The sequence below is a fragment of the Vipera ursinii genome (genome assembly GCF_947247035.1).
Source record: "Vipera ursinii genome assembly, chromosome: 10".
NCBI lineage: Eukaryota > Metazoa > Chordata > Lepidosauria > Squamata > Viperidae > Vipera > Vipera ursinii.
This window is the reverse complement of record NC_139520.1, coordinates 2,352,145-2,379,175: the sequence shown is the minus strand read 5'-3', so window position 1 is coordinate 2,379,175 and position 27,031 is coordinate 2,352,145. Positions and strand designations below refer to the sequence as shown.

General features: G+C 51.2%; 2 protein-coding genes across 3 annotated transcripts; both read left to right on the top strand.

The window, feature by feature from the left end:
• The first annotated feature begins 314 nt into the window (after positions 1–314).
• GOT2 (glutamic-oxaloacetic transaminase 2) lies at positions 315–10,481 on the top strand. The gene is made up of 10 exons (XM_083370588.1): positions 315–498; positions 1,008–1,164; positions 2,119–2,247; positions 3,218–3,277; positions 3,374–3,535; positions 3,830–3,934; positions 6,034–6,184; positions 6,988–7,153; positions 7,654–7,804; positions 8,988–10,481. Exons 1-10 carry the CDS (start codon positions 428–430, stop codon positions 9,108–9,110), a joined length of 1,275 nt encoding a protein of 424 aa, XP_083226714.1. The 5' UTR covers positions 315–427; the 3' UTR covers positions 9,111–10,481.
• A 340-nt stretch (positions 10,482–10,821) lies between these two features.
• On the top strand, positions 10,822–19,452 carry SLC38A7 (solute carrier family 38 member 7). Of its 2 annotated transcripts, XM_083370621.1 has the most exons (10): positions 10,822–11,673; positions 12,208–12,406; positions 12,749–12,893; positions 14,366–14,464; positions 14,585–14,642; positions 16,080–16,194; positions 16,310–16,457; positions 16,528–16,727; positions 17,233–17,287; positions 17,371–19,452. In XM_083370621.1, the coding sequence occupies exons 1-10, from the start codon at positions 11,434–11,436 to the stop codon at positions 17,471–17,473; spliced, it is 1,362 nt and encodes a 453-aa protein (XP_083226747.1). In that variant the 5' UTR covers positions 10,822–11,433; the 3' UTR covers positions 17,474–19,452. The 2 variants fall into 2 exon arrangements, with proteins under 2 accessions (XP_083226747.1, XP_083226748.1); XM_083370622.1 differs by lacking the exon at positions 12,208–12,406 and having other exon boundaries at positions 11,111–11,673.
• Positions 19,453–27,031: the final 7,579 nt, after the last annotated feature.

The following is a 27,031-nucleotide window of genomic DNA, read 5'->3' as shown; positions in this document are numbered from 1 at the left end:
GGGAGAGCCCCAAACGATCCTCCTCCCTGCTCTTTCGATACAGGGTCGGAGTTGCCTTAAGCCGAGCAAAGGAGCCGCCGCGGGTTTCTCTCCGCTAGTCGTCGCCGAGTGCAGGGTTGTTGAGAGAAGCGCGGCTGCTTCCTCGAGTTTTCTTTCTGCCCTTCGGCGCTCGCGCGCGCTCCTTTCGACCCGGGTGCGCCAGACCCGCCGGCAGCCCCGGAATTCATCGGCGAAACGAGGAGCCGCCGGCAGCGGCAGCAACCCTCAATGCCAGCGGAAGGAGCGGCGCGTGCGCGGAGCGTCGGGATGCGTCTCGAAAAGAAGAGGGTGACTGCGAGACTTCCGCCCGCCCGAGCACATCGAGTCCCGCCCCTTCCGCCTCCGGGAAGCGGGAGGCTGGCAGGATCGCGTCGCCCCCTCCGCTGCCATGGCGCTCCTCTGCTCCGGAGGCCGCTCGCTCCTGCTTCCCCGCGTGGCCGCCCTCGCGGCCCGAGCCAGGTAAGGCTCCGGCATCTCGGAACGCGGCCCAGAGGAGCCGGCAGGCCGCGGAGGGGCGAAGCCAGGCGACCCTTTTTTGTCCTTCGGCGGAGCCCGTGGCGGGACCGCGGCGAGACGGAGGGTCGCGATTGGGCGGTTCGGGGGGCGGGAGCGCCTCAGCGGCCTCCGATTGGCGGCCTCGCGGGCGGCCCCTGTGCCCTTGGAGCGGAGGCGCGTGGGGGGGGGACGGGCTCCCCGCTGCTCCGCCCGCAGCGTCCCTGGCGCGCCGCGGCCAATGGCCAGCCCGACCCCGGCGCCTGGGCCTGCCCGGCTGCCTGCCCTTGGGCGGGCGGCCCTCCGTGCCATCGGCAGCCCGAGCGCCGCTCTGTTCCGCGCGCGCCTGGAGGGGCTCGGGTGGGTGGGCTGAAGCCTGTCGCTCCTGCCGGCGGCGCCTTTCGGGCGAGCGCGCTGGCTGCCCGTTCTCAGGCGGCGCTTGCGAAGGCCCGACCTCTCCTTTCCGGACGCTGCAGCTCCTGGTGGGCTCAGGTGGAGATGGGCCCCCCCGACCCTATTCTGGGGGTGACGGAGGCCTTCAAGAGGGACACCAGCCCCAAGAAGATGAACCTCGGCGTCGGGGCTTACCGGGATGACAACGGGAAGCCCTTCGTCCTCAGCTGCGTGCGCAAAGTAAGCGGCTTTCCCCCACCGTCTGATGGGGGCGGTTCGGCTGCATTTGAAGGGTTTCCAACTTGGCCCCCGTTTCCCAGCGGCCAAAGGCAGACCGTCGGCCCCTTCCAGCTGCATGGCTGGGCTCTGAATGAGCGCCAGGCTTCAGGAGCTCTTCTTAAGTTCTCTCTTGCCTTGCGCTGCCGAATGAGTTAAACACGGCGGCTGAACTGGTGCGCGGGTCAGGCAGAGACAAATGGGGGAGGATTATAGCCTTTACTGGTGGAACCTAATCCAGAGACCGGGAGTGGCCTGCTCCATCTTGACCAGAGTCACAGTAGCTGTCTTAGCACCATGAATTCTCTCGCATAAGAGCTATAGAAGCCTGAATTAGACTGGTGGAATGGCTTGATTAAATGCTCAATCTGCCTGTAAGAAATCGCTGACGCATCACCAAGGGTTTGGTGAAGTAGTTTATAAGTTGCAGTAGCTGAAATGAAAATTTAAGTGAGTAAAGTATGAATGGGGTGCAGGCTTTGCACTGAATAAGTGATAATACAACTTTTCTGAGAGATCTTGCTGCCAGATTAACAAAGTTCAGAGGACAAATTTGCAGATGTGAGAAGGGGGCAGGACAATCTGAATTTAAGTGTTTGGCTTTTCTGCACTGAAAGTGTCAGGAAAGCAACCACAGATGGGCATTGGCTACTTGGGAGACGATTGCCCAACTCAAAGAGTTCAGAAGACAAACCTAGCCAAGGGAATGAGAAATGGGTGTAGCAGAATGGGCCTGAGCTAGAAAAGTGGTTACTACTTAGCTATTTGGCTAATTCTTTACATTGTATTCATAATTCTACAAACTCCCCTTTCCTCCCCGTTGCAACCCTGCTTTATTTAGAATTAAGTATTGGGTGAATATATCCAGTTGACAGGTGGGAGAAATCAGTAAGTAAATTGAATGTCTTTATGGTCTAGGCGGAAGCCCAGATAGCTGCTAAGAAGATGGACAAGGAATATTTGCCCATATCTGGGTTAGCAGACTTCAACAAGGCATCAGCTGAACTGGCTTTGGGAGAAACAAATGAGGTTATACAAAGCGGCCGGGTAAGGAGCCAAATGAAATATTTATCAAGTGCATTCTGACAGCGCTGTCTTTGCTGTGCAAGATTTGGATCATTTGTGGATGAAGAGTTGACTTCTGTAGAGAACTTAGCTGAGCCTTTGAAATCTATTATCCCCATTAGCTCTGTTGGAAAAGGTGAAAGCAACTGTATAACCCACTGGTGACAGTGCACCTAATTTTGAAAGCACTTGGAGGGTCTAGGTCGGAGAGAGTCAGCATTTCAACAGGTGAACCATCTCCTTTCATTCCATTTGTTGGAAGAGGTGGGACATGTAAATGCAGTTTTGTCTGAAAATGCTGAAACTCCACATTTTCCTTACATTTAGCTTGGATGTGCCACCACAAATCAATCCTACAGTTTAATGTGATATCTTGATCTCTCCTCAAAACATACTCACAGTGACTTGTGTCCATAAAAAGACAGGTTAGCTGTATCTGAGAAACCAACTAGGAGATTAACTAACCCTTAGCTCTCCCAAAGTCAAAAGTGGACCGTTTGGAGCTGTTTGTATCGCAAGAATGGTTTCAGTTTCCACATTCCCCGCTGAGACCATGCAATCCCACCCATTGCACAAATTAAATCACCCCAAGCAAGGGCTGTCTAGCCTTGAAACTTTGTGGTGAGTAGCTTCACTCCACTCAAGTTCAATTGATATTCTCTAGTTTCATAAAAGCAGTTGAGAATTGCAGTGGTTCTTTGTACTTGGTTGAGCATGACTGCCCTCAAAGCAGAGGTCTACAACTTGTGGCCCTGTGGATTTTCTGGAACTTCCCTTCTCCAACTTTGTAACTATTAACTCGGGGAAGGTGGATTCTAGCCTCCCTTTCCTGCTTCTTTAAGGTTTTCGGCTGCGAAATAGAGAGCAGCTCGGTGCCTGCTAAACCACAACAATCTCTTTTTTTCCTTGTTGGTATCTGGATGTCTCATGTACCTCGTCTGCATCTTTTCAGTATGTCACCGTGCAGACAATTTCTGGAACCGGGTCTTTAAGGGTTGGAGCCAACTTCTTGGTGAGTTCTGATTTGAGGTCTTTAAATGGAGAGAACAGGACTCCTTGAGCCATCTAGAAGCTCTGACTCAGCTCCCTCTCTTTTCTTCCTGTTTAGCAACGATTCTTCAGCTCCAGCCGTGACGTGTTCCTCCCCAAGCCTTCCTGGGGGAATCACACCCCCATTTTCAGAGATGCCGGAATGCAGCTACAAAGCTATCGATACTATGACCCCAAAACGTGTGGCTTTGACTTCACCGGAGCTTTGGAGGACATTTCTGTAAGTTCACACTTATGGGTATATAGGATGGGAGAGTCACACGAGTGGAAAAATGTAGCCTCCAAAGCCCCAGCGTGAGGCAAGGCCAACTGAAGCTGAAGTCCTGCAGCCACTTTAAAAAAGCCAAGACGGTGTGTGGGAGGTGCATTCCGTCAGCGGGGACTCTCTTATCCAATGCATGAAACTGCAACAATGAGAAGAGGGGTCTGTCCATGTTTTGTGATAGGGGAAATTACTCTTCTCATTTAAAGGGATCGTGATCCATGCCTTTCCCCCGCCTTCTCTTTTTAAAAGAAAATTCCAGAAAAGAGCATTATTCTGTTCCATGCCTGTGCTCACAACCCCACTGGAGTGGACCCTCGTCCGGAGCAATGGAAGGAGCTGGCGGCAGCGGTGAAGGTGAGCGGCAGGGCCAGGCAGGGGTCTCCCTTCGGCCCTTGGGGAGTTTGGCTGTGCTCCTGGGTTCTCCTCTGGGACCTGTAGGGGGCAGGGCTAATGCACTTCATTTGATTTAATTATGTTGGGATTTGGTTTTTTTAAAGCTGTAGTTGGCTGTGTTGAGAACACTACAGCTGCTCCCACTGGCTGCCCTGGAGGGTCACACTCAAATGAAGGGCAGGGCTTCTTGATTTTTACTTTACAATTTAATTTTCTTTTTGTAGCTAAAATGGCTTTTCTTTTATGTTTGTATTTATTTCTCATGTTATTCTTAATACTTTATTTTACAGTTGGAAGATTTTTTAAAGTACAACCTTGAAAGGGTGCTTTGACCTGAGACCAAGGTTTGCAGCTCATGCTGCTAACAGAACTGCTTTTGGGAGGATGGTATTACGGTTGATTGGTTGTTTTCTATCTTAATCAAAAAATGGCAGACATTTACCTTTTAGAGCTGGCTATGAAACAGAATCCTTTCCCCCTTCAGGAAGAGACAGAAGCTGAGGTCTTTTAGCAGCTGAAGGAGGGAAGAGGGGGCTGGGTGGGTGGGGAAGGGCTGGGTGGGTGGGGAAGGGCAGTGGTGGGTGGAAAGCCTTTGAGATGGGAGCATCCTGGGCCAAGGGTGACTTGCCATTGACCCACTTGTGTTTCACAGGCCTCTGACGATAGAAGGAAGGCTGTTGGGGGGGGAACAACCTGTTTCGTTCAATGTATGGTGCTTTCAGAACAAGTTCCAAGGACCTCTGATTGGCGAACTCCCAACTGTTTGGTTGCATTGCTGAATAGCTCAACCAGGTTGACCTCCTAGGGCAGGGGTAGGCAACCTTGGCTCTTTTATGACTCATGGACTTCAACTCCCAGAATTCCTGAGTCAGCTGACTCAGGAATTCTGGGAGTTGAAGTCCATGAGTCATAAAAGAGCCGAGGTTGCCTACCCCTGTCCTAGGGAAAGGGCACAGGTGAGACTCTGGAGCCACTGGTCCTGGCCAGCTCCCTGATTTTCACTGGAACTACAGGAACGGTGGGAGTAAAGAGGCAGCTAGAGTAATGATGCAGAGACCCAGATATGAATGTAGTGGAGCCCATATATGTACCCATGTTTGGGCCTATATAGTGTGTGTACCTCTGCTCGGTGTCAAAGCAAAAACATCCTGAAAGTTCTTTGAAGTGTTTCGTTAGTCGGAACCATGACATCCAGTTTCTGTGTAGTGTCTAACTTCCGTGTTTGGAGGAAAATTACTGAAATATGATAAGGAATCAGCTGCAGAGGAGCCTTGAGCATATGCAGATTGTCTGGATCCCTTTAATCAGGATTCGGAGCAGGCTTGGGATCAAAATTATGTTGGTAGCTCTGGAGGATGATTTTTGCCATCTGTTGGATGAGTGATCACACTTTTCTTGGTCCTGTTGGGACCTCTCGGTGCTGTTTGAGTATGGCGAAGACCTCAGTGTCCTCCTGGATTGCCTGTTCTAGGCAGTTGTTTGGGGAAGAGTAGCCAAGCAACTGGGGTGCCAGTGTGGGCAATTGCAAGTCTCAATCCTCTCCCTCTGCTGGGAGAGGTCACCTGTTGGTTCCCGAGGAGTTATCATCAGTAAGCTAATGATGCCTTAAATCTTTACTCTGGTTCAGGATACTGTGGAGGTGCTGAGCTTGTAGCTAGAAGCTGTGAAGGAGCGAATGGGAAGAAACCCACTTAGAATAAGCCCGTGAGAGGCAAGAGCTGTTGCGCTGGGTTTGGCTCTGCTGAAAGGGGGAGATCTTGGTTGAACCACAGGTGGAAGCTATGTCCAGCGGTGGCTGATGTGCCAGTGGCAGCAGTGGGGACTAATTCTCCAAAAGGAGTCAGCAAGAGACAGGCTGCGGGGGTGGGGGTGGGGCGTTCCTGAATTGCATGCATAGGATGCTTGTGTGTTACTCATTTCAGGGCATTGGAGTGTGGATTTTTTGGGGGGTGGGGGGTGTTGCATGAAAACCTCAGGTGGTTTGTTGAGCTCTTATACAAATGGAGGGCCAGCAGTTGGGTGTTCTGCTTTAGCGGCTGCCCTTGGAAACTCTTTTTCAGAAAAGGAATCTCTTCACCTTCTTTGACATGGCCTATCAAGGTTTTGCCAGTGGGGATATAGACCGAGATTCGTGGGCCGTCCGTCACTTCATTGAGCAAGGCATTAACATTGTGCTCTCCCAGTCGTACGCCAAGAACATGGGCCTCTACGGTAAGCCTGTCTGTTCCCCCCAGGACAGCTCAGCACTTCCTCTTTCAGAGTGGAAGGAAAGGCTAGACGGGTGTTCCTTAGGTGTCCCCAGGAGAAATGGGGATGCTGTGACTACACCACCTCTCTGAGGGTCGTTCCCAGAAACAGGTAGCTAGCAAGAGCCTACCTGCTGGACAGAGGGCGCAGGGGCTTTGTGTCCGTCTGCTGGGCGATTCATACCATCTGGATACAGCAGCACCCATGCAGCCAGTCAAGAGCCACATTGGGGTTCTCTCCACCTGCTAAATTGGGTCTAACCAAACTGGCTGGGATGCAGCTAAATGAAGTTGCCCACTCTCTCTAGCCTGGCTGCAGCAGATGTCTCCGTGGGAAAAGATGGCCGAGGCTTTCATCTGGCAGGGCCTGCTTCTGCCTTGGCTGCAGTGCCCAGGCCTCTGGGCCACTCAGGCATGGGGGGGAGGGGGGTGCGCCTGTGAGCCCGGACCTTGAACCAGCTGCCCTGTCCTCCCGTCTCCTCCTTGCAAGGAGGAGGGCAGGAAAGAGAGTTGCACATCCGTGCTCCTCTCTACACATAAGGCCTCCCGCTGTTTGGGGGGGCAGCAAAAGGAAGGGTTTGGCACTCTTCTGTGGGTATGCAGAGTTGAACCCTCTGTCTTGAAATGAATCTGAGGATGATGGATCATCTTCAGGATGGGGCTGTGCCAGGGGTTTCTCTGGTCAACGGGGCCCGGGAAGGAGGCCAGAGGGGCTGCAAAGGGGCACTGGGTGGCGTTGCTGGAGCAGGACTTGGCTTTTGTCTCTAGGGGAGCGTGTGGGTGCCTTCACTGTCGTTTGCAAGGACTTGGATGAAGCCAAGAGAGTGGAGTCCCAGATCAAGATCCTGATCCGCCCCCTGTATTCCAACCCCCCCATCAATGGGGCTCGGATAGCTTCCATTATCCTAAACAGCCCTGATCTGCGAAAGGAATGGTAAGTCTCCTGGGAGGTGGAGCAGAGGCCACCTCTGACAAAGCTGCGGCTTTGCTCTGCTTTGGAGCCAGAAGCCTTTGGAGAGGTGGGCCAAGGGGGAGATCCTGTCAGGACCGAGTGCTGGGCTGCTCCTGGCACAGCTGTGAAGGGTTTGAAAGGAGTCCCTGGATGCGCCAGTGGTGGGGTGGCCTTGTCAAGTAACAGGGACCATCCTAGGGTACCTTTTGAATCTCCTTCGCCCTGGGAAAGGAACTGTCTGACTCTGATTTCTGGACCAAGTGTTTTGTCCTTACGGAAATGCCTCAACTTTGAAACAGGGCTTTGGAGGTGGGAAGAACCTCTTTCCAAGTCAGCTTGCTTCTCCTCCTGGGTTCCGAGATGGAGGGGGGGGGCTGGAGAGCAGAATGGGGAACACCCAGGTGGTGGTGGAGGAGGAGGAGGAGGAGGAGGGCTGGATCTTCTCTGCCTGCTGCTGAGCACCTTCTGGCTTCTCTGGGCAGGCTAGTGGAGGTGAAGGGAATGGCCGACCGCATTATCGGCATGCGCACCCAACTCGTGGCCAATCTCAAGAAGGAGGGTTCTTCTCATAACTGGCAGCACATCACTGATCAGATCGGCATGTTCTGCTTTACGGGACTGAAGCCAGAACAGGTAAGAAGAGCGGGTGTGCTTGGTGTCCGGAGCCCTTGGGCTGCCTCAAGCCTCGTTGGGCTGCATTCAGGAGAGGAGCTTCACCGCTTGCCCCTGGGGGGCTTCCAAGATGGCCTCTTAAAGGGACCCTTATTTTCATCTCTACCCAATTCCAGATGCTTTGATAAAGGGGCTAAAATGGGGATCTTAGGTTAGTTTGTAAATTAAGAGGCTGCCCAATTTTCTTTCATTCTTTCATTCATTCATAGGATGCCTTTATTATTTTTATATATGTATAACTCAAGGTGGCAAACATATCCAACACACCCTATTTTATTCACAAAGCCCCTATGAGGTGAGTTGGGCTGAGAAAGGGTGACTAGGCCAAAGCCACTCAGCCAACTCTCATGCCTAAGGCAGGACTAAAACTCGCCACCTCCTGGCAATAGGCCCAGAATCACCCAGCTGCCTTTCACGGCTCAGTTGGGACTAGAATTCAGAGTTTCCAGATTTCTGGGCCAGCACCTTAACCATTACAGCAAACTGGCTCTCTATTGCTCTAGATTCTTGAAACAGATTAAAAGAAAATGTCCTTTCTGGTTTTCAAGACTCAATCAAGTCTTAACGGGAAAGCCGGATATTTAATTTTAAAATTTATTAAGGTACAAGCTGGGTTTTTTTGTGTATGTAGTTCCAGAGTAAAAGATAATCCCTGTTTGTGTTTCTCACAGTTGAAACAACTGTGCAGGCTGTCTACCTGCTTCTCAGCCAGGTTCAGTCGTGTCAGTTGGGGGGGGGGGAGAATAAAATCAGTGAGAATTGAGGGTCTGGTCTGGCCAGAGGGGCTCAAGAGGACAGAGAGGGGGGAGGGCTTCTCATGTTCTTGCTGTGCTCCTTGAACTCCTTGCTAAAATGCCCTCAGCCTTGGTCATGGTGAATCACCTGGGCTTTTAGCTTCCATTGTGTTGTATTGAAATAACTTTTCTGCTGCAGTGTAGCATATAAATTAGTGAAAAATCAAAATAATGAACGTAGCTGGTGATGCCCAGAAACTGCAGGGTAACAGGGATTTCCCCCCCCCCCCATGTTGATGCTGCCCTTGCTGCAGCAAAGAAGGAAGCACTTCAGGGGGTCTCTGCTGCTTGGCTGGCCAGCCAGGTCCCTCAGGAAGGCCTCGCCCTGAACGGAACCTTTTGTTTCCCAGGTGGAGCGGTTAACCAAAGAATTCTCCATCTACATGACCAAGGATGGCCGCATCTCCGTTGCAGGCGTCACCTCGGGCAACGTGGCTTACCTAGCTCACGCCATCCACCAGGTGTCCAAGTGAACAGGGAGGATTGTCCGAATGGCTTCGTACTCTGGCTAGGCTGGGCGGAGAGTAGGAGCAGCAGCAAGTAGCCCAATCATTTCCCTTATTTTTCACCATCCATCACTTGGCTGTGTGTGCCCTCCCCCTTATCATTTGAGATGTCTTCTGGTCCTGTGTGCAAATGTTCTGGCATCCTCTGAGCTGGGTTGGGAGACCCTCAGACTCTTTGTGAGTGTAACCATCCCCAGGACTGCAGCTCCCATAAATAGCCAGCCTAACTTCACATGCACCCTCTTCAGTCTGCCTGCTTGGACATCCTTTTTCCAAGCTCTATGCCCAGGTATTCAAAGCAAGCTCTTGAAGGACAAGTGGCTTTTTGTCATTGTTCCTACAAAAGGTATATATGGCATTTTTTTCCATTGCCCAATAGAAAGGAGTTAGCACAATAATATTTTAAATTACTGACACTTAATTCTCAATAACACCTTAAATTGCCTTTCCTTTCCTTTGGGAAACCCTCGTATGTCCATGTCCCGGAAGGGATGCTTGCGTGGAAATCCTTCTTCCTGGGTGATGGGAGTAAAGCTACTTTGCAAAGCTGGCAAAGGCTCTTAGAAAACAAAATTTGCCAGTGTTATTTTTTTCTCAGCTGCTCACCTGACCAAGGAAATATTCTTTCTCCTATTTAAAAATTATGTTTAGTGCTGCTTCAGTTCTAGTAGAGTTAGTTGCTCAAAGGTATGTGGGAGAACATCCAGAGAAATGGAACATTGCGTCTTAAGAAATGTGTCAAGTAAGAAAAGTTACAAAATGGTTCCCCAGTGCAAATATTCACACCGCAACCCCTCTACATTGCGAACACTTGTATGATGGAGCCCTGAATTTTCTCGTGTGTCTTAAGAACTGCTAAATGCTCCCCCCCATCTGAAAGCAGAGGGCAGGAGAAAGCAGCCCTCAACTTATCAGCCAAGGAGCTTTACTAGTTGCGCACCCATCCTGTGCCTGGTTCACACCAGCCAGAGCATCTGCCTCCCCAGCCGGACTGTGATTGTCCCTTCAGAACCCCAAGCGGGGAGAGGCATTCTGGGAAACGGGTGGCCTGCACAGCTACAGAGATCAAACGCCTCCCGTGGCCCGTCCGCCCCGTGACTCCTCTCTTCAAATGAATCAGTGGAACAGTTAACACCTCCATATTGAGAGCCAAGCCGCAGAGAGACATGGTAGTTGTGCGGCTGCTGAAAAACCCCTCTGGAAGACGAGCACAGCGGCCCGGTTCCCCCAGCCCACCCGGGACCTGAGAGGTGGGCAGCCTGCCTCTTGTGGAGCTGCTGGGCTCCGAAGCCTCTGCCTGCCCTCCCTCTCCCTCTAATAAAGCTGCTGTACACCTGGCCCTGTGGTCTGGGATTCTCTTCAGGCCTCTTCTTTCTTGGGACGCTGCACAGGGAGGCAGGTGGTTGTGGGCACCGACAGGAGCCACGCTCGTCTTGGACACCGAGAAGATGGCTCCGGCAGGGAAGCCGTGGAATGGCGCCTGGGCTGGCCTTTGCCTCGCCTCAACTTCCCTGGCTGGCCGTCCTCAAGGCTCCAGGGGCCCAGGCTGGGGGCTCCCTGGGCGCCGCTTGTGCTGAAGCGCTTCCCTGCTCCTGCTTTAGCGAGTTGCCCCAAGTCCCTGGGTTAGCGGGGTCTCCTCCCAAAGCGGGGCCTCGTTTCAGAGGCGAAGGGCAGAAAAGGGGGCGCGGAGATCATCCAGCCCACCCCAAGGCCGCCTGGCTTTCGGGGCGGGCGGGCGGAGGGGCTTCCGTTTCCCAGCCTCCCGCGCGCAGGGGGTCGCGGCCGGGAGGCGCCGCCGCGCAGGGTGAGCGCTCGGGCGGGAGCCGGACTTCGCCCCGCGCCGGGGGGTCCGGCCGCCTCCCCCGCGGCTCTTTTGAGCGCGAGGCTGCGGCGCGGTGAGAGGCGGGGCTGGCGGGGCTGGCGGGGTCGCCTTTGGCGGGCGGGAGCCTGGCCGCCCACGCAGGCGCTCCTTCCCGGGCCGTCGCGGTCGGGAAAAGTCGGGCCGCGTGAACGTGGCCGTAAAGCCCGGGCCGCCAAGGGCTCGGCCGGGCCCACCCGCCCCGCGGCAGAGGCCGGAGAGCCGCCCTTCCCTGCTGGGGAGCCGCGCCTCGCCTCGTCCGCCGCTTGCGCCTGCCCCGAGTGGCCGCTCGGTTCACGGCAGCGGGCTTCGGGGCCCCGCGAGCGATGGGTGGGAGGCGCCGGGGGCCGGACGGGGAGGCTGAGCGCGGCGCCCGGCTTCTCTCCCCAGACTCGTGGCCCGCGGGACCCTCCGACCAGCCGGCAGGAGAAGATGGCTCGGAGCCACGTGGGCATCAACAGGGACGACGGCGACCTGGAGTGGCGCGCCGAAAGCAGCGAGCGGGCCCGGCTGCTGCAGAGCCCCGGCGCGGAGGAGCCCCGGGCCGCCTCCACCTCCGTGCTGGGCGCCGTCTTCATCGTGGTGAACGCCGCGCTCGGCGCAGGCCTGCTCAACTTCCCGGCGGCCTTCGGGATGGCCGGCGGAGTGGCCGCTGGAATCGCCATGCAGATGGTGAGGGTCCTTCTCGGCGCTGCCGGCCCGCAGACAGCGTCACGGGCCGGGCTGGGGAAGGCTGCTCTCCCCGCACCTCGAAAGGGACGTGCCCTCGGAGGGGCTTGTCGGACCGGCCCTGCAGGCTCCCCGGCGGCCGCTCTGGCTGCCCTCCGTGGAGCAAAACTGGGGAGCAGAGCGAACTTCGCTGGGGCTGGCCCAGGGCCTTCCGCTGCCTTCCCTTGCTGGGCAGGGCTTATTGCCAGGCCGAGGGCTCCCGAGGAGCAAGAGGAGGACGGCTCTCTTAGGCAGACGCGAGCACCAGCGGGGCGCTGCTGACTCCCTCCACGAAGGCCCTCTGGGGTCCCAAGGGCCTGGCCTGAGATCCTGCGTGCAGCATCCATTCGTAGGCCGGGAAGCTTGTCCTGTGGGGAGTGGGTTGCCTTGCCCCCCCCTTCACTGCAAACTGTGTGTCTGTGTCTTGCGAGGGCTGTTCTGCCTAGGTGACCCTCCCTCCTTCCCAGCTAGCCCTGCCCTTCTTTGCCTCCCTTGCAGGGGCTGCTGCTCTTCATTATTGGCGGACTGGTCATCCTGGCCTACTGCTCCCAGGCCAGCAATGAACGCACCTACCAGGAAGTGGTATGGGCTGTTTGTGGCCGAGTCCTGGGTGTGCTGTGTGAGGTGGCCATCGTGATCTACACTTTTGGCACCTGCATTGCCTTCCTCATTATCATTGGGGATCAGCAGGACAAGAGTGAGTGTGGCAGTGGACCCCAGGGGGTGTTTTCCCTGGACTTCTCCCTGGTCCCATCTTGGGCGGCATCTTTCTTTGGGCTTTGAACTCCAGACGTAATCAAGCAGGCTGACCCCCATTTTTCACCTTCCGAACCTCCTCTGAGGCTGGTGGCCTCCTCAGCGCTTCTCGTCTTCCACAGTTAGAATTTGTCCACGGTTTCTCTAAGGGAGCGTAGTTGCCGTCTTTCAGTTCCCTGGTGTTGGCACAAGCACTTTTCTCGGCAGACTCATCCTGCTAATAAGGACTTGCTCTCTGGCCTGGGCCCTTGGATGCCAACTTCTCTTTTTGTGTCTCCGGAAGTCATTCCAGTCCTGATGAAGAGCTGCGCCAAAGAAGGGAGGAGCTGCTGGTTCATAGATCGCAAATTCACTATCAGCATCACGGCCATCCTCTTCATCCTTCCACTGTCCATTCCCAAAGAAATTGGGTTCCAGAAATACGCCAGGTAGCTGCCGGTTAGGGGGTGGGGTGGGGGTCTGCTGCTGGTGTCCATATCCCCCAAAGGGCCAACCCACACAGATGGTGGGCTTTTTTCTGCCCCCTCTCAGCTCTGCCTCTTAGCAACTCTGCCAGGTGCAAGAATTCTGGTTTTCTCTCTGCCAGTTGCTGCTGCTGCTTGCCTTTGGCTTGGAAGTCGCCTGTCTTCCTGTGTTCACCCCTTTCTCTCCACCCCCACCCACAAACTTGCTTTCAGTTCTGCTTTATAAGACAAACTCCAATTGGGGGGGGCTTTCTTTCATAGCAGCAAAAGTCTGGATCCCAGGAGGGAAAATCCTACACGTTCACCCTGAATGCTTCCCACAGGCTTGTTTTTCTCCAGGCTGGCAACCCCTCCCTGTGCTAAGTTAAAATCACATTTAACCTAAAAAGGAGCCAGTTTTGCCTAGTGGTTAAGGCATCAGGCTAGAAAGGGGGAGACTGAGTTCTAGTCCCGCTGTAGTTATGAAGATTAGCTGGTTCCTCATGGGGGGGTTGTTGTTGTAGGACAAGGAGGAGGAGGAAGGTATTTGTATATGTCCATCACCTTGAGTTATTTAAAAGTAATAAAGGTAGGATACAAATAAACTTAAAGATGAGAGAAGTTGCATAAAGAAGCTGTTATTTTTAAAAATATTTTTATTAAACAATATCAGTTAAGTGTATTAACATAAATCCGTAGAGAATAGAAAAAAAGAAAAAATAGGAGATACAAGAGATCTACTGCAATGAGCCTAGACAGGTACTGTCACAAACATTTGCCGTCTGTCTGAAGTGTAGCAGAGGAGAACCGGTTGCCACTGAAATAAACTATAAGAACTGTCCAAATTTGATAAACGTGTGTCCTGTCTGATGTTTCATTAATTTTAATTTTGTGATTTCTTTTGTAGCAGTTAAGAGGCACCTAGTTAATTCACAACTCTGTTATGTTATCCTGCGCTTTCCAGTGTTGGGCAATTATTATTTTGGCTGATAAGTAAATAATGCTCAGTGGTTTGGTCCAGTAAATACATTCGGCAAGCCAGGCTCTGGGGAGCATTCAGTTCTCGGATGAGTGATAGCACTTACCTCCCCAAAGATTTTAGAGTATAATTTTATTGCATGACCACCACAAATAAAAGACTGGCCCTTTTGTCTTGACAACCTCTTGAGCGTTTGGAAGAATAATTTTGTTATATTTGTGCCAATCTAACAGGAATACGTAATCTTGCATTGAAGCTGAAGTCAATCAACCCGGTTTTCATAACTTTTGTCAATTTATCTCCTGTATGGGATCACCGAGATGCACATCTCAAGCTTTCTTTAAATCATTCTTTAAATCAATAGGATCTCCCTGTTTCTGATTGCAATATACATTTTTGAAATTTTGGGCATTGAAATAAAGTACATATGAAATATTTCTTGTTGATCACCACATCCCTAAATTTTGCTCACTTTCAGCTGCTTGAGTGTGATCGGGACCTGGTACGTCACAATTGTCGTCATCATAAAGTACTTTTGGCCTGATCAGGTGATCTCCCCAGAGGAAATCACCACCAGGTACATCTGGCCGATGGTGGGGGAGCTCTTGGCTGAGACATCTGCTGCACTCTCTTCTGATCAGGAGCTTGTGGGAGGAAGGATCCGGGCCCAGCTAACCAGCTCCTCTTCGTCCCACAGCCCTGCTTCCTGGGTGTCTGTCTTCAACGCCATGCCCACCATTTGCTTTGGCTTCCAGGTAACGCTCAAGCAGCTACCTCCCCTTGCTGGTGGTTTGAATGAGTCTCTTTGCATGATCCTTGTTGGAGGGGGAGGTAGTTGCTCCTCAGGATTTTGAGGCACCCTTTAGTCCCTCTGCATCTTTTCTGTGTGTCAAACAGCCAGTGAAATGGGTTCCGGGCTGGTTGGGGCACGCACGTAACTGGAGTGGCTTTTCAGTCCTCTGAATTGGATCAGATTTTTTTCTTTTGCACGATTGCAAATTAGTGATGTGACGTGCTGGGTATTACAGCTGAATGAGTGTCTTTCGTAGCTACAACACCAGTTTTAAAGGTTTTTGGATCAGTGGTTTTCCAAAGGGCCAGAAGTGAGTGATGGGAGTCATTTTGTGTCAGAGAAAGTTCCTAGCTGAGCACAAGAGGAAACGCAAAGGAGGAAATCGCCATTCTTATTACTTCAGCCTGTGAGGTTTTCTTATGGCTTATAGAGGAAGGGAGGGTTGTGGCTCCTACTTGAGCTGACCACTTCCTGAGCAGTGATTTAGGGAAGGAGACAGATGAAAACCGACATGGTTGCGTCTGAAAAGAAAGGGCAGTTGGAGATCCTGAGAGGGCGCAGGGCGGCCTGCAGGCGTCTGCCCTGCGTGGGTGTTCTCCGGGAGTGAAGAAGATGGAAGAATTTCCCTTATGACAAAGAGGGCTTGTAAGTGGCCATGCATGATCCTTAGTCCAAGCTCTAAAGTTCTGCAGCTGGGGGGCAACGCCTCTGCCATGCCAGACTTGATCATGGCACGTCCCCTAGCCCTCCTGATCCCTTGAGAAGCCCCCTCTGGCTTTGGTGCCTGGGTTTGCCTGTGAAGGGGGGAGGGGTTCAGGGGAGAACAGGATCCTCCAAGGACATGGAGGGTTACGCTTCCTGTGTGTGTCTGAGCTTGCCTAAAAGTTGGAGGAGCCCCTAGGTTAGCTTTAGGCTTCTGTGGTTTCACTTGGGAGATCTGGAGGAAGAACAGCTGAGCAACAGTGTTGGATTTCCCATTGAGGAAGTTGTCCACCTACTGTGGAAAAGGCTGCAATGGAATTTGGGAGTTTTAAGGAGATTAATATTTGATTATGTCAAGGAAGAGCTGCCAGGCTAAGTTAAGAAGGGTAATGGCAGTTAAAATTATTCTCAGCTACCTGATCATTTGGTTAAGGAGGATGTTTTTCCAGGAATTTTGGATTCCTAGTTGTGAATATAGGTGTTTCCAAATCAGAACCAAAATGGATGTCCATCTGCAGTGGACATCCTTAACTACCATAATGTTCACCTGAATGGAGAAAGGACTTAGGGACCTGGTGCAGCAGACTCCAGAGTTCTGGTTGGGGGTGGGGGCCCGGGTCCTGTTGCCCCAAAGCAGCTTTGCTGCCCCCCCCCCCCAGCCAGGACAGCTACCAAGCCTTCTCCTCCCCTTTTGTAGTGCCACGTCAGCAGCGTGCCCATCTTCAACAGCATGAAGTGCCCGCAGGTAAGGTCCTGGGGAGTCGTCGTGACGGCAGCCATGGTCATCGCCCTCTTTGTCTACATGGGCACAGGTAGGGAGCAGATCCTGAATCCTAGCTGCTTGTTCTGTCCAGTTGCTTCTGCTTTGGCCGAGGCCTGGCAGAAGCAGCACCTCTTGTTCCCATGGCCTTCCTCTGTCTTGGCTAGGGGTTTGTGGCTTCCTGACCTTTGGCGAGAGCGTGCAGCAGGACGTGCTGCTCTCCTACCCCTCAGATGACATCCCAGTAGCCATCGCGCGGGCCTTCATCATTCTTTCTGTCCTGACCTCTTACCCAATCTTGCACTTCTGTGGCAGGTGAGCAGGCTGGCCGGCTGGGGGATGTGGGAAGGGGTGTCTGCTGACCCTTCCGAGCTCTTCCTCCTAGAACTGTCCTGGAAGGTCTATGGTTGCGCTACAAAGGGGAAACTGTGGATGAAGACGTGGCTCAGGAGAGACGCCGACGCCTGTTGCAGACCTTCTGCTGGTTCCTTCTCACCCTCCTCCTGGCCTTGTTCATTCCGGACATCGGCAGAGTCATCTCGGTCATTGGGGGGCTGGCCGCCTGCTTCATCTTTGTGTTCCCAGGTAGGGAAAAGGTTTCCTGGCTGGCAGGTGCAACATGGCTTCTGTTTGGGTTCCCCACTGCAGGTGCTTGGATGGCCTGCTGGTCCAGGCTGCAGCCAGCTCATCTTAGCTCTGGCCTTGGGGAGGGAGTTGGAGAGAAAGGCGGCCGTGGCTGCCCCTGAAGAGCCACCTCATGTTCCCTGGAGCAGAAGACGAGGCCGGGGAGGGGCAGGAAGAGCTGGCAGAGGACAGGCAGGGTGTCTTCTGCACTCGGGATGGGATGGGAATCCCCGTCTGGCCTTCTGGTTGCCGCGTGGCAGCTGCCCAGGGCCGACCCCTGAAGGGAGTTGATTCCCGCCTGGCTAAGAAACTTGCCCTGTGCAGCAGGAGGTCATGGATGAGAAATGTAAAAGTGCTTCCTCTCAGCCAGAAGGTGCTCACTGGGATCGAGTAGACTCAATCTCTGGCCACTGTGAGACCATTGGTAGGCTGCCAAATTCTGCTGCTCGTGTTTTTTCCTTGCCAGGACTCTGCCTCATCCAGACCAAACTTTCTGAAGTTCAGGGAGCTGGAGGAGCGAGGTAAGAGAGGTACTTGGCCCTGGCCCATCTTCCCCTCCCTGCTCTCCTTGCTGCCTGACTGTGTTTTCGTCTCTTCATCTCAGCTGGTGGATGGTGGTCAGCTATGGGATATTCATGGTTGTCCTTGGCACTTTCATCTTTGGACAGACAACAGCTAATGCCATCTCCATGGATCTCAGGAAGTGATCCACCAACTCCATTGGATCTAGATAGTCCCCCGTGGACTTTTAAGTAGCCAAATTGAAACCCCAGTTTGGGGGAGACCTTGGCATTAACGAAACATGAGCCTCCTTTTGTTTGTCTGGTCAACTCCCTTCTCTGGTTTCCAGTTGTTTGGAGTAAGGCTGTTGGCCTGTGCGCCCCTCACCCAAAAGAGGCCCATGGACTTCAGCAGTTGAGGAGGACGTCTCTTCGTTTAGAAGCTCAGCTTTTCTGTTTGGACCAAGGATGGAATAAAGTGAATGTATTTGATTATAATTATTGTGACAAGAAATATGTAAAGGAATGGTTGCTTGCAAATCAGCAGGTGAAAAGTGCTGTCAGCTGTCTGACTAGCAAACTCAAAATTAAGGAATCTTCAAGGTTTTGGAGCACCATAAAAGATAAAACTTTATTGAATATACATCTTGGAACTGAAGAAGCAAAACCAGCTCTAGTTTTTCCACGTGGAATTTTGCCTAGTTAATAATAGCTTCCCTTAACCCTCACTCACCGGGTCTTCATGTTACCCAATCATCTATCTTTGGTTTGCTGTGGGAACGGTCCACTTCTCCGCCGGACATCTGTGTTAGTGACCTTGCCATTGCAGGCTCTCACAGGCTGTGAACGGCTTCATGGAATCCTATTTCCTCCCTATGTTTTCCACCCCTCCCCCCTTTTATATGGCAAGTTGATTAGCGATAGAAGCTAGCAGGCGTCTTAGCAATTCAATCTTGACAAGCGCATTGAGCAGTTTTAGTGGGAAAATGGACCGTCTTATTCACATTAAGCTGCCTTTGCTTTTTTTATCTGAAACCGAATCTTGCAACAACAACAAAAAAGGGAGAAAGAAAACTTGACTAGAAATGGATACTTTCCCCGACTAGAGATTTGGAATTTACTTGAGAGGAGTTCCCTGTGTGTAGATTCACACAATACCCTTTTTTCCCCTCTGACTCCCAGTTTCAGCATCCAAGCTTACAATTCTTATTTTCTTCGTCAGAAAGATTTTTGAGGAAATGAATTGGAAGATGTACTCGCTTGTGATTCCTTTTTTAAAAAAAATGATTATTTTTTAACAATTACAATCTTTAGTGCTTAGTAAACAATGTGTTTGTTGTCTGGGTTCACATATTTAACACTGCTTCAATATCAATCAGTTCAGTACTGCACAATCCCTGATCCTTTTGTCCAAATTGTTTTCATTTTCCCTATGCAAGTACATTTCTTGCTACTATTAATACATACAAAATTCAATATAAACATCGCCTGGTGCGCCAGTTGCGGCCCTATCTGGACTGGGATGCCCTGCGTACAGTCACCCATGCGCTCATGACCTCTTGGATAGACTACTGCAATGCTCTCTACATGGGGCTGCCCTTGAGGACCACTCGGAGGCTTCAGCTGGTGCAGAATGCGGCCACGCGAGTTGTGATGGGGGGTTTCCCGATTCTCCCATGTAACACCTCTTCTCCGTGAGCTGCATTGGCTTCCGGTTGCCCTCCGGGTGAGATTCAAGGTGCTGGTGATGACCTATAAAGCCCTAAATGGCATGGGTCCAGATTACTTACGGGAGTACCTGCTGCCGGCGTCAACTTCCCTTCGTCCTGTGCACTCCCACAGAGAGGGCCTCCTCAGGGTGCCGTCGGTCAGGGACTGCCGACTGGCGGCCCCCAAGGGGAGAGCATTCTCTGTGGGCGCGCCAGCCCTTTGGAATCAATTGCCTGTTGAGCTCCGGATGGCTCCCGACCTTTGCTCTTTCCGCCGTGATCTGAAAACCTGGTTGTTTGAACAGGCCGGCCTGGACTAAGGGGTTGGGTTTATTTTTAACTATTTATTGTTAGGGCTAAATTAATTTAATTTTACTTTTAACTTTTGTATGTTGTGTTTAATTCCCTGTACACCGCCCTGAGTCCTTTGGGAGAAGGGCGGTATAGAAATTCAATAAATAATATTTTCTAGTATTATGCAAATAACATCAATTTAAAACCTCTTTTCTAATCAATTTATATTTCAAATTATTTGCAGTTAAAAGCTTATTCAATAAGAGCCTTGGTGGAGCAATGGGCTAATGCCTCCTTAAGTAACACCAGCTGCCTGCAATTAGTGCAGGTTCGAGTCCCACCAGGCTCAAGGTTGTGGTGTGTGGGGAGAATGGTTTTGCAAACACCATAATGGTGTACTGTTTGTGCTTGCTATAATTTGCTCAGTTTTCTATTTTACTATTATGCATTAACCTGCCCGGGGACGTCATATAGCAGATCAGTGTCCATCTTTTAAGTCATAAAAAAGTATCCCATCTGTGTGATCTGTCCAACAACAAAATGGAGGTAATCCTAATGACTGAGGAATTTACATTAAATCTGTGTCAACCGACTGGAAAGGGAAAGGGGAAAGAGAGCAATGAGGAAGAGGATGGGGAAGAGCAAAGGAGAGAGGAAGGGAAAGTGAAACAGGAAAGGGACGCTGTAGAGAACAAGGAGGGGAAAGGGAGGGGGAGGACAACGAGAAGGGGAAAGGAAAGAAATCCCTTCACCTTTCCTGCTCTTTGGGTAATTTTGTAACTACAAATAAGTGAAGAAGAATCAGCCAGATCTGTTCAAAACCTCAGAGATCCAATCACTGAGAAGGCTGCCCTCTTCGGAAGGAGCCCCAGGCAGCAGAGTATCCGGCAGGTATCCTGGCCCCGAGCGCGTAGTGGCTGGAACCTTTGGCAGCAAGAACGCCTCCTTTGGGAAGGGTGACGCAGCGTTCAGGCTAGGATAGTGGGTGGCAAGAGAGGACTTGGAGCTCTCCTAGTGGGCAAGTTTTGGAACCGCTGGACAGAGCGAAGAGAAGCGACGAGCGGTGATTTTGAGACGGGGATGCGTGTGCCAAATGCAGAGGGCCCTTTCTCCTTTGGCTGTAATAGGGAGGAAAATGCACACCTGCCGGCTGGCTTTTCCGCAGCGCTCTGGTCACCTATCCAGATGAGGCCCTAATCAGCACAAGAAAGCAATGAAGCAGGAATGGGTAATCTTTAGAAACCAGAAAGTGTGCCAATCACCACCATGATGCCAAATCATGCACGTTGAGAGATCACGTTTCTAGGTTCTTTGTGAAGCAGTGCTGATCTCCCACCCCAGCTTCTCAGGGGTACTGCCATATGACCCACCTTTGCCACATAACTTGTGGGTTCCCCTCTGGGACCACCAGTTGCTGAAAGAGCAGCCAGAGGAGGCCTCAGAAGGGAACCGATCAGCTGGAGGCAGCCCCTGCTCTCCCTCCATGAGGCAAACGGCATTGCCTCCACACGAAAGAAAGTCCTTCTTGAGATAAAGTAGAGCAGCCTAAGATTTAGCATTCGGTGGGAGGGACCTCTGAAGTCGTCAAAGAAGGTGATCTGATGACCAGTAGAAGTCCTCACATCTCATGTTGTCTAGCTTTGATAAGTACCTTAGGTGCAGAGAACAGCAACCAAAATGATTAGGGTGCTGGAGGCTAAAACATATGAAGAATGCTTGCAGGAATTGGGTATGTCAAGTCTAGTGAAAAGTAGGACTAGGAGGGACATGACAGCAGTGTTCCAATATCTAAGGGGCTGCCACAAAGAAGAGGCAGTCGAGCTATTCTCCAAAATAGCAGTACAAGAAGAATAGATGGAAACTAATCAAAGAGAAAAGCAAGCTAGAACTAAGGAGAAATTTCACGACAGTGAGAACCAATAACCAGTGGAACGGCTTGCCTTCTGAAGTTGTGGGTGCTCCATCACAGGAGGATTTTGATAAGACACCGGACAGCCATTTGTCCAGGATGGTAGTGGGGGTCTTGCCTGTGGAGGGGGTTGGACTAGAAAGTTCCCTTGGTTTCTTTTAATGTAACATTTGGAAGCATTAGATTCTTTCTTACCATAAATGTACTGCTCTAGATTAATAAATGTTATTAATTATTATATCATTATGAATTCAATTAATGATCCTATCATCTTCACTGGGGCTGTCAATTTCTGATTTGATTGTAAAAGTGTTAAAGGGTTAAATTCAGAAATAATTTTATGTCATTTCTAATTCAGTGTTACTTGTAAGAAAATGGTAGTGTGTTTTCTCTTTTTCTTTAACATCTGAGTTTACACTGTATAAGTTCTGAATATATTCCATTAGGATTGATGGCTCTGCCTCTATGCCCTAACCAGGGTCCTTCTCCCCTTTTATTGCCAAAGGGAAACTCATGGCTGAAGACCCCAGTGGGCTAATCCCTTGCCCTCCCCACTCCTCATCCTTTTCTCCTTCTCAAGTTACCTGAGTCTTTGATAGTAGAAGCTGGGTTTGGTTTGGTGTGGTTTGCAGCAAAATGTCCAATATTTAACCTTGACCCATAAGTGTGCAGACAGTGGCAAACACATCTTGAGTGGGTCTCTTTCTTGGCTGAGGTCTAAGACAACTGCACAGCTAAATGTCACGTACACTTCTGAATACCAGACAAAAAAAGGTGATGCTAATGCCACAGCTGGACATCAGCTGCTCACACTGATCTTTAAGTCCTACTTGTGCAAAGTCTGGGAAGGGGACTAGCAGGGCCCCAGTTGATTTTTGGTAGCCTGGCAAAGGACAAACACCAGCTTTTGCTGAATAATCAATGAAATACGGGATATAGGGATAAATTAATAATAATAATAAATAAATAAATAAACCTTTATTGTCAAAATACAACATGTGTACATTGAGATTAGCTGAGCCTCCCCCCCCCCCCGTGCTCTCTCCCCCCAACACACAGTGACAACAAACCCTCCATCCCACCACACTATGTGAGCCAACTACACCACACACCGGCCTCCCAAGTCAATTCTGCATAAGATTATGTCCCATTTAAAAGCCTAACATGTGAAATGGTCTCACGAGGTCAATGGATCGTTAAGGTGCTTCCAAGTGAAAGGCATCACGCAAGAATGCGATCATTCAAAGCTTTATTTAACGATAGATTAGAGAGAAAGAATTACTTGGCGTGGAGACATCCATGCCTGCGTGAGAGAGAGAACAAAAGAACAGAACTAGAGTAGAGAGAAGAGCAGCCCCTCGAGCAGAGGTATTTATGGGGGGTCTCAGCCCCTCCCTAACCATAAAACTCTCGCCAATGGGGCTGCAGGGGCCGGGGACCCCTGACCCACCAGTGGGAGCAAAGAAGCCTCTTTGCTCCATCTGATGACCTATTTAGGGAACTGCCATGGGCTGGCACAAAACATCTAATAATTCCCCTTCTTGCCAGCCAATGACAGGGACCAGTGAATGTGTGTGAGGGGGGCGAGCAGGTGTCATAGACATGTATAAAAACATTCAGAAGACCAAACACAAACGCTTACACAGAAGGTTTTGCCGGTCAATGGGAACAGGTTTGGTGAACAGATCAGCTATCTGGTCAGTTGTGTTACAATGCTCAACATGTATAAAACCCTCTTTGGCAAGCTGCCTGACATTTTTATAGCATATGTCTATGTGGTGGGACCTAGAGCCCACCGCATATGCCCCCGAGATTGCAATTGCGGCTGTGTTGTCCTCTTGAATTTGGATGGGCAGAGGAGGAGATGCCCAGATGCTCGTTATCAGAGCATTGAACCAAATCAAATCATTGGCCGTGTCTGACAGGCTGGCATATTCAGCCTCGGCTGTGGAGCAAGAAACAAATTTTTGCTGCCTAACATGCCAATGAATGTTAGCCATTTAGCCATTTAGCCATTTAGCAATATGAGGAAACCAGAGGTGCTCCGTCTACTCTTGGTGTCGCCAGCCCAGTCTGCGTCTGAGTAAGCGGAGAGCTGGGCCGTCTTCCCCTTCTCTGGTTCCAGCACAAGGAGGGCATCAGCCGTGTCCCTGAGGTACCTAAGTACCCTTTTAACAGCAGTCCAGTGGAATTCCTTTGGGTGTTCCACATGCCTGGACAATAGATTCACAGCTAAAGCTATGTCAGGCCTGCTCCTATTGCTGATGTATAGCAAGGAGCCAATCACAGATCTGTAAAGCGTGTTATCTGTGAACTCAGGACCGTCCTTGTGAGTTTGATTGTAATAGTCACTTTGCATCGGGCCATGCGTTGGGTTAGATTCTGTCATTTTGCATTTGGCCAATAACTCCTCTATCTTTTCTTTTTGAGATAGAGCGAACCCCCCCTTAGTGGCCAAGATGTGCACACCCAAGTACTTGTCAACCCGCCCCAAAGACTTCAGAGTAAACTTTTCTTCCAGGGCCTTGGCAAATTCATCACACCCTTCCTTGTCAGGCCCTACATATAGTAGGTCGTCCACATAAACTAACACCCGTTCTGTGGTACCCTTGGAGTTGCGTGTGAAAACACATTCATCTGCATGGGATGCAGTGAAACCAACTCGTTCTAAGCTTTTTCTAAGGCAGTCATACCATAGTTTCCCCGACTGCTTGAGGCCATATAACCCTTTGTGGAGCAACCATGTATTTCCCCTTTCCTGCTGGTAGCCAGGAGGGGCCCTCACGTAGATATGCCGGTCCAAGTTGGCATGGAGGTAAGCTGTCTGGATGTTGAATTGGAAGACTTCCTCCCCCAGAGCGGCTGCAGTTACGAGGGCGGCCTTGACGCTCTCTGCCCGGATGGTTGGAGAGTAGGTCTCCCCATAGTCCTCCATGTAGCGCTGAGCGAACCCCTGAGCTACCAAACGGGCCTTATACAGGTAGAGGCCATTGGCAAGTGGTTTGGCCTTGTAAACCCACCTTGTGCCAATGACTTTCTTCTCCTTTGGTGGTTGCTGGGGGGTGAAGACCTTGAGTCTTCTTAGGCTGTCCATTTCCTTCTCCATCGCGAGCTGCCATTTCTCCTGTTCTTCGATGGGCAGCTCCTGGATGTCAGAGAAGGATTTTGGGGTGACCACAACGCTGTTGACAGACGTGATGTGCCCAATGTCTATTCTCTTTGGCGGGATCCCATTGTTGGATCGCTTTGACCTCCTTACCTTCTGCCCCTCACCGCCCTTTTCTTCCGCGGGTCTCTGAGGCGTCACTGGGGGTGAAGACTTCCCCCTTGGGACTGGACGGCTCATCCTCCCCATCTGATCCAGGTAGGATGACATCTTCGTCTTGTTCCTCACTTTCGTCGGTGGCAGGGTAGGTGGTCGTCTCAGGTGATGTCGTGGTCGGTGTGTCCTTGCTGGGTCGGTTGATATATGGGCTCAGATCATTTGAGTGGATCTGAGTCCAATTGGAGTCCTCTTCGAAGGAGGCAGATTGGGAAGTCACAATCCTGACCCCTTCTCCCAGGAAGCGGTAGGCCTTGGAGCCAGGAGCATAGCCCAAGAACCTCAGTCTCTGGGAGACAGATCTCCCCTTCTTCCGCAGCTGCTTGGGGATGTGCACCCACGCGTAGGAACCAAACACACGCAAATGTCCCAGACTTGGTTTCCTACCGTGGACTAGGAAATATGGGGTCTGGTTCACAACACTGCTCCAGGTGCGGTTTAAGGTGTAATTGGCGTATTTCACCGCCTCTGCCCAGTATGATTCTGCGACCCCAGCGTCCGCAATCAGACTACGCACCATAGTTTGCAGGATTCCATTTCTTTTCTCTGCTACGCCATTTTGAGCAGGGGTGAATGGTGCAGTAAGAAAATGGCGGATGCCCTTACGCCTTACCCAGTCCTGGAATTTTCGGGACATGAACTCAGCCCCGCAGTCGCTCTGCAGTTGTGCAATCTTGGTCTTATACTGGGTCTCTACAAAGTTGTACAGTGACTTTATGGTGTCAAAGGCTTCGGATTTTTCTGTGAGGGTATACATGTGGCCGTACCGTGAAAAATTGTCAACGGCAGTGACAAAATACTGACTTTTCCCTAGAGATGGTGTGAAAGGCCCAACCAAATCAACATGTACTAGTTGGTACGGGTATTGGGCCTTACGCAGTGACACTTTAGGGATGGGGGCAGCCTTCCTCTTTGTCTTCTTGCAAATGGCACAGTCCAGGAACACCTCACAATCCTTGAGCTGGACTCCCTCAGCAAATTCTCCCATCTTTTTAACTACAGGGAAGCTCGCATGACCTAATCTTCGGTGTAAGAGATGGGCACACTTATTGTGGAGCGGCTTCCCCACTGACACCCTCTTGGCTCTGGTTGCCTTGAGCGGTACTGTAGGTGACTGCTGAGGTTCGGGTTTCTTGTCCACACTGCCTTTAAACAGCCTTGGGGCTGGCTGAGGGGGCTTGGGTGCAACCGCTTCGGCCTTGCGCTCCTTAAACAACCTTGGGGCTGGCTGTGGGGCCCCTTCTGAGGTGGATGGGTTCTCAGGGGAGAAGTATGGCAAACCATTTATGATGGCAATACTTCCAATGACCCTCTGGTTCCGGGTGACATGACCTCCTCCTTTGCGAAATAAAACTTCCACCTTGTCATCGTCACATAATTTGGTAATGCTTAATAGGTTGTTGGCAATGGAGGGAGCATGCAATACCCCTTCAACTTTTCCCAGCCCGGGTACAGAAACAGTGCCCTCCCCAACAACTGAAGCGCTATCACCATTGGCCACCTTGACAGATGAGTTAATTTTCTTTAACCTTTTAAACCCTTGACTCATATTGGTAATGTGAGATGAAGCTCCAGAGTCCAGTAACCATAAGTCAGTGGGGCTGTCAGCTTTTGTGGTGGGGGTGAGGGAACAAGTATGCAAAAAGTTGCCCTTGGCACTACCTCTGCCCCCACCACGCCCCCTTCCTTGCCCCTTGCCCCTTCCTTGATTGGGGCCTTGTTGGTGATGGGGGCAGTCTTTCTTCAGATGTCCCTCAGAGCCGCAGATGAAACACTTAAGTAGAGCATTAACCTGCTCTGAGTTGTGGCGCCCCCTTCTGGCTTGCTGAGTGGTGACTCTGAGTGGTGACTCTGGCGTATTCTCCTGCATCTCTTTGCCTCTTATCTTCCTCAATGAGGCTGCCTGTGAGGTAGGATAGAGTCATGGCTTCCTTCGCTGTCCCCTCCAGTGAAACAATGAAGCTGCTCCAACTTCTGTCCAGGGAAGCCAGTATGACAGCGACCATGTTTGCATCAGTTACAGGGTGGTCTCTGGACACCAGTTCTGCCCTGAGTGTCTTCAACTTTCCCAGATGTTCAGGCATGCTAGTCCCAAACTTCAGTCTGGTGGTGTAAAACTCAGTTGTGAGTCTGGTGATCGAACCAATGGTGTCGCTGTTGAATAAATTGTATAATAACCGCCAAAGTTCACCAGCTGTGAGTCCATCTGGAATGCTGGAGTACAAGTTAGTATCCAGTGAACTCAGTAGAGTGGTATATGCTTTCTTGTGATACCACTCTTCTTGGGGTCCCCAGGGAAGAGGTGGAGGGTCGAGAACCATCTCTAGAGTCCCTTGCTCTAATAGATATACCTGCACTTCTTTATTCCATCTGCTGAAATTTCCCCCTCCAAGTTGCAGTTTTTGAAAATTATTTGAGAAAGCAGGGGCAGATAGAGGGGAATCTTTCATAGATCTATATGTATTGTTATAGATCTGTGAACTTTCCATTGATGTGAATGGAAGAGGGATCCCTCTGCTGGCAGGTGGTGG